This window comes from Panulirus ornatus, chromosome 57, assembly GCF_036320965.1.
Source record: "Panulirus ornatus isolate Po-2019 chromosome 57, ASM3632096v1, whole genome shotgun sequence".
NCBI lineage: Eukaryota > Metazoa > Arthropoda > Malacostraca > Decapoda > Palinuridae > Panulirus > Panulirus ornatus.
The window spans coordinates 31,063,501-31,076,407 of record NC_092280.1 but is presented as its reverse complement, the minus strand read 5'-3'; the positions used below and the strand labels follow the sequence as shown (position 1 = coordinate 31,076,407).

The 12,907-nt window shown below is 40.4% G+C and overlaps 1 protein-coding gene across 1 annotated transcript in view; it reads left to right on the top strand.

Annotated features, from left to right (window-relative positions):
- The window catches only part of CycJ (Cyclin J), a 65,762-nt gene extending 55,613 nt beyond the window's left edge, over positions 1 to 10,149 (top strand). Inside the window, exon 7 of the mRNA XM_071695056.1 lies at positions 7,635 to 10,149. Coding sequence (XP_071551157.1) covers positions 7,635 to 7,725 — 91 coding nt within the window. The 3' untranslated portion in view covers positions 7,726 to 10,149. The remainder of the gene's footprint in view (positions 1 to 7,634) is intronic.
- The last annotated feature ends 2,758 nt before the right edge of the window (positions 10,150 to 12,907 follow it).

The following is a 12,907-nucleotide window of genomic DNA, read 5'->3' as shown; positions in this document are numbered from 1 at the left end:
CTGTATACCACATCGCTCCAATTCACTCTATTCCTTGCCCTCCTTTCACCCTCCTGCATGTTCAGGCCCCGATCACACAAAATCTTTTTCACTCCATCTTTCCACCTCCAATTTGGTCTCCCTCTTCTCCTCGTTCCCTCCACCTCCGACACATATATCCTCTTGGTCAATCTTTCCTCACTCATTCTCTCCATGTGCCCAAACCATTTCAAAACACCCTCTTCTGCTCTCTCAACCACGCTCTTTTTATTTCCACACATCTCTCTTACCCTTACGTTACTTACTCGATCAAACCACCTCACACCACACATTGTCCTCAAACATCTCATTTCCAGCACATCCATCCTCCTGCGCACAACTCTATCCATAGCCCACGCCTCGCAACCATACAACATTGTTGGAACCACTATTCCTTCAAACATACCCATTTTTGCTTTCCGAGATAATGTTCTCGACTTCCACACATTTTTCAAGGCTCCCAAAATTTTCGCCCCCTCCCCCACCCTATGATCCACTTCCGCTTCCATGGTTCCATCCGCTGACAGATCCACTCCCAGATATCTAAAACACTTCACTTCCTCCAGTTTTTCTCCATTCAAACTCACCTCCCAATTGACTTGACCCTCAACCCTACTGTACCTAATAACCTTGCTCTTATTCACATTTACTCTTAACTTTCTTCTTCCACACACTTTACCAAACTCAGTCACCAGCTTCTGCAGTTTCTCACATGAATCAGCCACCAGCGCTGTATCATCAGCGAACAACAACTGACTCACTTCCCAAGCTCTCTCATCCCCAACAGACTTCATACTTGCCCCTCTTTCCAGGACTCTTGCATTTACCTCCCTAACAACCCCATCCATAAACAAATTAAACAACCATGGAGACATCACACACCCCTGCCGCAAACCTACATTCACTGAGAACCAATCACTTTCCTCTCTTCCTACACGTACACATGCCTTACATCCTCGATAAAAACTTTTCACTGCTTCTAACAACTTGCCTCCCACACCATATATTCTTAATACCTTCCACAGAGCATCTCTATCAACTCTATCATATGCCTTCTCCAGATCCATAAATGCTACATACAAATCCATTTGCTTTTCTAAGTATTTCTCACATACATTCTTCAAAGCAAACACCTGATCCACACATCCTCTACCCCTTCTGAAACCGCACTGCTCTTCCCCAATCTGATGCTCTGTACATGCCTTCACCCTCTCAATCAATACCCTCCCATATAGTTTACCAGGAATACTCAACAAACTTATACCTCTGTAATTTGAGCACTCACTCTTATCCCCTTTGCCTTTGTACAATGGCACTATGCACGCATTCCGCCAATCCTCAGGCACCTCACCATGAGTCATACATACATTAAATAACCTTACCAACCAGTCAACAATACAGTCACCCCCTTTTTTAATAAATTCCACTGCAATACCATCCAAACCTGCTGCCTTGCCGGCTTTCATCTTCCGCAAAGCTTTTACTACCTCTTCTCTGTTTACCAAATCATTTTCCCTAACCCTCTCACTTTGCACACCACCTCGACCAAAACACCCTATATCTGCCATTCTGTCATCAGACACATTCAACAAACCTTCAAAATACTCATTCCATCTCCTTCTCACATCACCACTACTTGTTATCACCTCCCCATTTACGTCCTTCACTGAAGTTCCCATTTGCTCCCTTGTCTTACGCACCCTATTTACCTCCTTCCAGAACATCTTTTTATTCTCCCTAAAATTTACTGATAGTCTCTCACCCCAACTCTCATTTGCCCTTTTTTTCACCTCTTGCACCTTTCTCTTGACCTCCTGTCTCTTTCTTTTATACTTCTCCCACTCAATTGCATTTTTTCCCTGCAAAAATCGTCCAAATGCCTCTCTCTTCTCTTTCACTAATACTCTTACTTCTTCATCCCACCACTCACTACCCTTTCTAAACAGCCCACCTCCCACTCTTCTCATGCCACAAGCATCTTTTGCGCAATCCATCACTGATTCCCTAAATACATCCCATTCCTCCCCCACTCCCCTTACTTCCATTGTTCTCACCTTTTTCCATTCTGTACACAGTCTCTCCTGGTACTTCCCCACACAGGTCTCCTTCCCAAGCTCACTTACTCTCACCACCTTCTTCACCCCAACATTCACTCCTCTTTTCTGAAAACCCATACAAATCTTCACCTTAGCCTCCACAAGATAATGATCAGACATCCCTCCAGTTGCACCTCTCAGCACATTAACATCCAAAAGTCTCTCTTTCGCACGCCTGTCAATTAACACGTAATCCAATAACGCTCTCTGGCCATCTCTCCTGCTTACATAAGTATACTTATGTATATCTCGCTTTTTAAACCAGGTATTCCCAATCATCAGTCCTTTTTCAGCACATAAATCTACAAGCTCTTCACCATTTCCATTTACAACACTGAACACCCCATGCATACCAATTATTCCCTCAACTGCCACATTACTCACCTTTGCATTCAAATCACCCATCACTATAACCCGGTCTCGTGCATCAAAACCGCTAACACACTCATTCAGCTGCTCCCAAAACACTTGCCTCTCATGATCTTTCTTCTCATGCCCAGGTGCATATGCACCAATAATCACCCACCTCTCTCCATCAACTTTCAATTTTACCCATATTAATCGAGAATTTACTTTCTTACATTCTATCACATACTCCCACAACTCCTGTTTCAGGAGTATTGCTACTCCTTCCCTTGCTCTTGTCCTCTCACTAACCCCTGACTTCACTCCCCAGACATTTCCAAACCACTCTTCCCCTTTACCCTTGAGCTTCGTTTCACTCAGAGCCAGAACATCCAGGTTCCTTTCCTCAAACATACTACCTATCTCTCCTTTTTTCACATCTTGGTTACATCCACACACATTTAGGCACCCCACTCTGAGCCTTCGAGGAGGATGATCACTCCCCGCGTGACTCCTTCTTCTGTTTCCCATTTTAGAAAGTTAATACAAGGAGGGGAGGATTTCCGGCCCCCCGCTCCCGTCCCCTCTAGTCGCTTTCTACGACACGCGAGGAATACGTGGGAAGTATTCTTTCACCCCTATCCCCAGGGATAATATACATATATATATATACATACACACACACACACACACACACACACACATACGCACACACACACACACACACACACACACACATACATATATATACATATGAAAAATGTAAGAAACAATCCAGAAAACAAACTCTTAGCTTGAAATGAATGAAAAAATGAATGTCACATAATGGTTCAACCTCTGGCTATGGAAAATATATATATATATATATATATTTTTTTTTTTTTTTTTTTTTTATACTTTGTCGCTGTCTCCCGCGTTTGCGAGGTAGCGCAAGGAAACAGACGAAAGAAATGGCCCAACCCACCCCCATACACATGTATATACATACGTCCACACACGCAAATACACATACCTACACAGCTTTCCATGGTTTACCCCAGACGCTTCACATGCCTTGATTCAATCCACTGACAGCACGTCAACCCCGGTATACCACATCGCTCCAATTCACTCTATTCCTTGCCCGCCTTTCACCCTCCTGCATGTTCAGGCCCCGATCACACAAAATCTTTTTCACTCCATCTTTCCACCTCCAATTTGGTCTCCCTCTTCTCCTCGTTCCCTCCACCTCCGACACATATATTCTCTTGGTCAATCTTTCCTCACTCATTCTCTCCATGTGCCCGAACCATTTCAAAACACCCTCTTCTGCTCTCTCAACCACGCTCTTTTTATTTCCACACCTCTCTCTTACCCTTACGTTACTTACTCGATCAAACCACCTCACACCACATATTGTCCTCAAACATCTCATTTCCAGCACATCTATCCTCCTGCGCACAACTCTATCCATAGCACACGCCTCGCAACCATACAACATTGTTGGAAGCACTATTCCTTCAAACATACCCATTTTTGCTTTCCGAGATAATGTTCTCGACTTCCACACATTCTTCAAGGCTCCCAGAATTTTCGCCCCCTCCCCCACCCTATGATCCACTTCCGCTTCCATGGTTCCATCCGCTGCCAGATATCTAATATATATATATATATATATATATATATTTTGATGATAGAGTGGCAGATATAGGGTGTTTTGATCGAGGTGGTGTGAATGACCCAACCCACCCACATACACTTGTATATACATACACGCCCACACATGCACATATACATGCCTTTACATTTCAACATATACATACATAGACATATACATATATACACATGTACATATTCATACTGGCTGCCTTTATCCATTCCCGTCGACACCCCACCAAACATGAAATAGCATTCCCCCCTCCCCCATGCGAGGTAGTGCTAGGAAAAGACAAAAGTCCACATTCGTTCACTCAGTTTCTAGCTGTCATGTGTAATGCACCGAAACCATAGCTCCCTTTCCACATCCAGGCCCCGCGAAACTTTCCATGGTTTACCCCAGACGCATCGCATGCCCTGGTTCAATCCATTGACAGCACATCGACCCCAGTATACCACATCATTCCAATTCACTCTTCATAGCATGCCTTTCACCCTCCTGTATGTTCAGGCCCTGATCACTCAAAATATATTTCACTCCATCCTTCCACCTACAATTTGTTCTTCCACCTCTTCTTGTTCCCTCCACCTCTGACACATATATCCTCTTTGTCAATCTTTCCTCACTCATTCTCTCCATGTGACCAAACCATTTCAATACACCCTCTTCTGCTCTCTCAACCACACTTTTTATTACTTACCTTTTATTACTTACCCTTTCATTACTTACTCGATCAAACCACCTTACACCACATTTTGTCCTCAAACATTTCATTTCCAACACATCCACCCTCTGCCACACAACTCTATCTATAGCCCATGCCTCGCAACCATATAACATTGTTGGAACCACTATTCCTTCAAACACACCCATTTGTGCTCTCCGAGATAATGTTCTCACCTTCCACACATTCTTCAACACTCCCAGAACTTTCACCCCCTCCCACACCCTGTGACTCACTTCTGCTTCCATGGTTCCATCCACTGCCAAATCCACTCCCAGATATCTAAAACACTTCACTTCCTCAAGTTTTTCTCCACTCAAACTTACCTCCCACTGACTTGTCCCTTAACCCTACCGAAAATAACCTTCCCCGTATTCACATTTACTCAGCTTTCTTCTTTCACACTTTACCAAACTCAGTCACCCGCTTCTGCAGTTTCTCACCTGAATCAGCCACCAGCGCTGTATCATCAGTGAACAACAACTGATTCACTTCCCAAGCCCTCTCATCGACAGCAGACTGCATACTTGCCCCTCTCTCCACAACTCTTGCATTCAGCTCCCTAACAACCCCATCCATAAACAAATTAAACAATCATGGAGACATCATGCACCCTGCCGTAAACTGACATTCACTGGTAACCAATCACTTTCCTCTCTTCCTACACGTACACATGCTTTACATCCTCGATAAAAACTTTTCACTGCCACGTACACATGCTTTACATCCTCGATAAAAACTTTTCACTGCTTTTAACAACTTGCCTCCCACACCATATATTCTTAATACCTTCCACAGACCATCTCTATCAACTCTTATCATATGCCTTCTACTGATCCATAAATGCTACATACAAATCCATTTGCTTTTCTAAGTATTTCTCACATACATTCTTCAAAGCAAACACCTGATCCACACATCCTCTACCACATCTGAAACCACACTGCTCTTCCCCAATCTGATGCTCCGTACATGCCTTCACCCTCTCAATCAATACCCTCCCATATAATTTCCCAGGAATACTCAACAAACTTTTACCTCTGTAATTTGAGCACTCATCTTTATTCCCTTTGCCTTTGTACAATGGCACTATGCATGTATTCCACCAATCCTCAGGCACTTCACTGTGATCCATATATACACTGAATATCCTTACCAACCAATCAACACAGTCACCCCTTCTTAATAAATTCCACTGCAATACCATCCAAACCTGTTGCCAGATTTCATCTTCCGCAAAGTTTTCATTACCTCTTCTTTCTTAACCCTCTTGCATACCACCCCAACTAAAACACCCTTCATCTACTATTCTGTCATCAAACGCATCCAGCAAACCTTCAAAGTACTCACTCCATCTCCTCACTTCATCTTTATCTGTTATCACTTCCCCTTTGCCCCCTTCCCCTATGTTCCCATTTGTTCTCTGGTCTTATGCACATTATTTACTTGCTTCCAAAACATCATTTTACTCTCTTTTTACTCTCTCAAAAGTTATATGATACTCTTTCACCCCAATTCTCCTTTGCCCTCTTTTTCAACCCATGCACTTTCCTCTTGACCTCTTTCTCCTTTCTTTTGTACATCTAGTCATATGCACTCCTTATAAGTATTGTCCAAACACCTCTCTTTTCTCTTTTTTTAACAACTTTAATTTCTTCATCCCACCACTCACTACCCTTTCTAATCTACCCACCTGCCAGCTTTCTCATGCCACATGCTTCTTTTGCACATGCCATCACATGCTTCCCTAAATACATTCCATTCCTCACCCACTCCCCTCGTCATTAGCTCTCACCTTTTGCCATTCTACACTCATACTCTCCTGGTATGTCCTCTTAGTCTCCTTTCCAAGCTCACTTACTCTCACCACTCTCTTCTCCCCAGCATTTTCTCTTCTTTTTTGAAAACCTCTACATATCTTCAGCTTTGCCTCCCTAAGTTAGTGATCAGACATCCACCAGCTGCCCCTCTCAGCACATTAACATCCAAAAGTCTGTCTTTCCATGATCAATTAATCAATTAACACACAATCTAATAATGCTTTTTGACCATCTCTCCTTGTAACATAATGTTTACTTAAGTGTGTTTCTCTTTTTAAACCAGATATTTCCAATCACCAGTCTTTTCAGCACACAAATCCACAAGCTCTTCACCATTTCTATTCACAACACTGAATACTCTTTGTACACCAATTATACTCTCAACTGCCACATTACTCACCTTCACATTTAAATCACCCATCATTTATACCTGGTCTTGTGCATCAAAACTGCTGAGACACTTGCTCACCTGCTCCCAAAACAGTTGCCTCTCATGATCTTTCTTCTCATATATATTTTGTTCATACACATTCACTATTTCCCGCAAGCAAGGTAGCATTAAGAACAGAGGACTGATCCTAAGAGGGAAAATCCTCACTTGGTCCCCTTCTCTGTTCCTTCTTATGGAAGAGTCCAAACGGAGCGGAGGATTTCCACCTTCGCATTTAAATCTCCTGATACTAATACCTGGTCTCTTGCACCAAAACTGCTGACACTTGCTCAACTGTTCCCAAAACACTTGCTTCTCATGATCTTTTTACTCATATTTTTTTTCATACATATTCGCCATTTACTGCATGTGAGGTAGCGTTAAGAACAGAGGACTGAGCCTAAGAAGGAAAATCCTCACTTGGCCCCCTCCTCTGTTCCTTCTTTTGGAAAAGGAAAAAACGGGGGAGGAGGATCCCCCCATTTTAGTTGCCTATTAAGACAAATAGGGAATATGTGAAAAGTATTCTTTCTCCCCTACCCCCATGTATATATATTTTTTCCAGATTGTATGAAAGTGAAGAGAAGAATAATATATGCAATACCCCAGACTCTGGATATGGCAGTCGCTCTTCAAGTCTTCAAGGATCTCCATAAAGTATTGCTTGAATTCCAATTTACCATTATGCTCCACTGATCTCACGATACTGAAATTTGATGTTAGATTGTGGAGCTGCTGCTAGTCACTTTTGTGTACATTTCATATAACTTATAAATGAGTATAAGATTTTAATTAAATAATGGATTAATCTTTTTGTCAGTTGATAATTTAATTTAATTTGTGAAATATCCAGTGTAACTCCTTATGTACTGTATAGCGCACGTAATAAGTCATAACTGTTCTAAATAACAAAAGGTGCCTTTGGCATACTGGGAAGTCATGCTAGTTTGTCTTCAGTGAGAAAGTTTTGTTTTGAAAACTTATTAGATATGATATAAACACTGTATGTGACCCAGGAAGCTCTTGGGAGTTTTGTTTTTGCATTTCTTTAAAGTGTTTTTAAATAAATTTGAAATATAGACGAGTAATGGTAGGCTAAATGTACAAAGGATTTTGTATTTTTCTGTTTACAGTTAATACATAGTGATTTGTACTGATGATATGTAACATATTTGCCATCCTTTTTTTGGTTCATGAATTGCTTTGAAAGAATAATCAGTAAGGTATGTTAATATTGTTTATTGGACAGGTAATTAAATTTGGTACCTTGTAGACAAGAGGCTTGATGTTGATTATGAAATGGGAGCATTATTTTTTTAATGGTACTTCATTATCCAGACTCAGAGGAAAGGAAATATAGTAAGACAGAATTTATAGAATGCCCTTAGATTTGTCTGAAAAGCTTACATATCATTGTTGTCCATTTGTCATTTTCTTTGTCCATCATTTAGCATTTCTAAACAAGTGCCTGCCACAATAATGTAAAGTTATTCAGATGTTACCGTTGAAAATATTGCCATCATGAGCCGATTTTCGAACTATTATTTTGTTTCAAATTGTGATCTGAACTTATACTATATTTACTGGATATGAAGATTTTTTTGTGATTTTTCTTTTTATCATACCTAGGAGTGCAAAGAAAGAACTTTTTCTATTTTTGATGTATGTTGTTTTGCCTTCTTTCATTGTAAACTCACAATAGTGATTAGTGTTTTTATTTCTGGATGAAGTTTCAAATGGTTGTGGCATATTTGAATTATCATAAAAGATAATCTTTATATATTTTGTTGAGAATTTTCACATTGTTAGTATAGAAAGTTTTATTTGAGGAATACTTGTTGAATACCAAGACTTGAAATTAATTACTGACATTAGTTAACAAGTATCCCAAGTATGGGCTTTAGATAAACAAAGTCAGTCTAGGGAATAAGTAGTGTGATTGAAATATGTATAAACTCGTTCATTAGAAGTAATGTTTTATTTTCTACATTCCAAATTTGGAATTATAACAAGTGAATATAGTAATTATGCTATTTAGGTGTGTAAAAAGTTTAGTTGGTGTTACAGGACTTTGCCTGCTTATGGTTACACCATGAGTGAAAAGTCACCTTTAGTAAGGTTATAATATCAGTGTGTGTGTTGAAGAAATTCTCACTCCAAAGGAGTCGACACTGATTGTAAGGCTGCCTTTAAGCTGCAGGAACCCATAGAGAAGGGGTCTTAGGGTTACATAATAAAGTTTAGCTTTAAAATGTACAAGAAAAACTCTCAAATATAAATTTGGTGTGCAATACAAATATATATTTCTTGCATTAAGGATATGTTTAATGTTCATTAGTCCCTGAGAAATTGTTTTATAATGTATCTCCTTACCAATCTTGCACTCTTTTTGGTACATGTTCAGTTGCTCAATGTAAATATAGATAAATACAGTAACAATCCATTAAATTTTGTCAGACTTTTACTCCATCAACTACTGATGATGGGTAATAGGTTAAGGTGACGAGTTATTTCATTAGATGGTGCTATTATCTTTTATGTCTTGAGCTCGTATAATCTTAGATTTTGAACCAAACAATTTTGAGTGGAAATCTCAACTTTCCATTTGTTCATACAGCAATTGTCTTATTACTTAATTACAGTTGAAGCAAGTCCCTGTTGTGATACATATATTTAAGTATACTATTTATGTTTGTTATGTTATAGCTTACTTTTTTTTTTTTTTTTTTTTTTTTCTTCCAAAAAGAAGGAACAGAGAAGGGGGCCAGGTGAGGATATTCCCTCAAAGGCCCAGTCCTCTGTTCTTAGCGCTACCTCGCTAATGCGGGAAATGGCGAATAGTATGAAAAAAAAAAAAAAAAAAATGTTATAGCTTACATTCGATCTGTATGGATTAACCATGTTTTGATTTTCAGTGTTCCAATGTAAATAAGTTAATTTTTGTTTAGTGTTCTAGTCAAGGTTCTTTTTTTATATAGTGTCTTGCATTTCTTTGATACACATTTTCTTCTTTGTGTAATTGTTTGAATGACTGTAGCTCAGTGAGCTTCAAAATAAATTACATTAATTGGATTTACGTATACATTGTATCAGTGCCCCTTATTACCACTCCACCCCCAATTCATGGGATGGATAACTTACTGTGTCACTTGTGCACATCAACTTGTGCCCAGTGTACTGAAGTGAAAATGGGCTTCCATACATAGTAAAAAGTTAGTGTTACTTGACTCTATCTGTTTCTTGTTACACTGCAATGGAAAAATTACACTGTAAAACCGTCATCAACTGACAAATAGGAGTATAGTCTTATGAAACTTTTTAGTTCAAAAAAAGCCCATCATTTCACTCCTTTTGATGTAGTGAAGCCCTAAATCTGTAAGTATCCCACAAAAAGGGTCCTGGGGTTATTTTTTTGCTTTGTCGCTGTCTCCCACGTTAGCGAGGTAGCGCAGGGAAACAGACGAAAGGATGGCCCAACCCGCCCACATACACATGTCTATACATACATGTCCACACACACACAATATACATACCTATACATCTCAATGTACACATATATATATACACACACACAAACATATACATATATACACATGTACACAATTCATACTGTCTGCCTTTATTTGTTCCCATCGCCACCTCGCCACACATGGAATAACAACCCCCTCCCCCCTCATGTGTGCGAGGTAGCGCTAGGAAAAACACCAAAGGCCCCATTCGTTCACATCCAGTCTCTAGCTGTCGTGTAATAATGCACCGAAACCACAGCTCCCTTTCCACATCCAGGCCCCACACACTTTGCATGGTTTACCCCAGACGCTTCACATGCCCTGATTCAATCCATTGAAAGCACGTCGACCCCGGTATACCACATCGTTCCAATTCACTCTATTCCTTGCACGCCTTTCACCCTCCTGCATGTTCAGGCCCCGATCACTCAAAATCTTTTTCACTCCATCTTTCCACCTCCAATTTGGTCTCCCACTTTTCCTCGTTCCCTCCACTTCTGACACATATATCCTCTTGGTCAATCTTTCCCCACTCATTCTCTCCATGTGACCAAACCATTTCAAAACACCCTCTTCTGCTCTCTCAACCACACTCTTTTTATTTCCACACATCTCTCTCACCCTTACATTACTTACTCGATCAAACCACCTCACACCACATATTGTCCTCAAACATCTCATTTCCAGCACATCCACCCTCCTGCGCACAACTCTATCCATAGCCCACGCCTCGCAACCATACAACATTGTTGGAACCATTATTCCTTCAAACATGCCCATTTTTGCTTTCCAAGATAATGTTCTCGACTTCCAAACATTCTTCAAAGCTCCCAGAATCTTCGCCCCCTCCCCCACCCCACGACCTGGGGTTATGTATAACAATAACTTTAAAGCTTAATTTTTCTAAGTGCAAAGATCATTTGTCACTTAAGACCACAATCTCTCATTCTAATAACATGCACAAATGGTTCCTCTTTATCTGATCTCTAGCCATTCCTGTAGTATGTTTTTTCTTATTATTCAAAGGCCTAATTGAGTCTCGCTATGCCTAACCATCTCTTTCTATGACCTACTTTTCTATAGTACAGGATAACGTATTGACCAATTTATCTTTTGCCAGACATTACACATAACCATACTATCTTAAAGATTTTCATGTGTGCCATTCAATTGATTTTGCACCATGTAACCTTCTCACACCTTTCCATTTTTCATTATACTTTTATACTCGTTCATCCTATCCTGCATTGATGAGGTAGTGCCAGGAATAGACAGAGAAAAGTCATCCATTCTTCTGCTGTTGATTGTAATGCACCAAAACCACAGACCTCTATCCACAACCAAGCCTCACAGAGCTTTCTGTGATTTCCCCCAGCTGCTTCACATGCCCTAGTTCAGTTCACTACCAGTAAGATGACCCCTGTAAACTGCCGCTACAGTGCACACTATCCCATGCACACTTTTCACCCTCTTGAATGTTCAGGTTTCAACCTCTCAAAATCTGTTTCACTCCATCCTTCCACCTCCAAATGTCTCTCCCTCTTTTCATTGTCCCTCCACTTCTAACATATCCTTTTTGTCAGCCTCTCATTCATTCTCTCCATATGTCCAAACATTTAAGCACACTCTCTTCAGCTCTCTCAAACACACTTTTCTTAATAACACCCCTATCTCGTACCCTTTTATTACTTACTCCATCAACCCTTCTCACACTGCATGTAGTTGGATGTTTGGGCTTCAGGTCTATCAACTGCCAGGGTCATTAAGGCCGTCAACGTAAGCTACATCCACCAACTGAAAAATCTTTACCACCTTCAGGTGTTAAAGATAACTCTAAGACAACATACACTTTCACTATGCATGTGGCCCATGGCTACATTTTGGCCTAAAGCATTTGATTTCCAATACATCCACCCTTCTCTGTATTTTCTTATATAGACCATGCCTTGGGTCCATACATCATCACTGGGACTACTATACCTTCAAACATACCAATTTTTGCCCTCCATGATAACGACCCCTCTTTCCACATTCCTCAATGCTCCATAGGCCTTCATACCCCTTACCTACCCTATGACTTCTATGACACCTTCCAAGGTTCCACTCACTGCCATGTCCACTCCCAGGTATCTCGCACCACTTCAATATTTCTGTTTAAACACATCTCAACAAACCTTTTTCTCTGCAGAGTTAAATCCAATAACCTTGCAGCTGTTCACATTTACTCTCAAATTTCTTTTTTCACACACTCTACCAAATGTGAGACATCAACCTCTGCAGTTTGACTTGAATCTGCCAAAGTGCCTTGTCATCAGCAAGCAAAAGACTT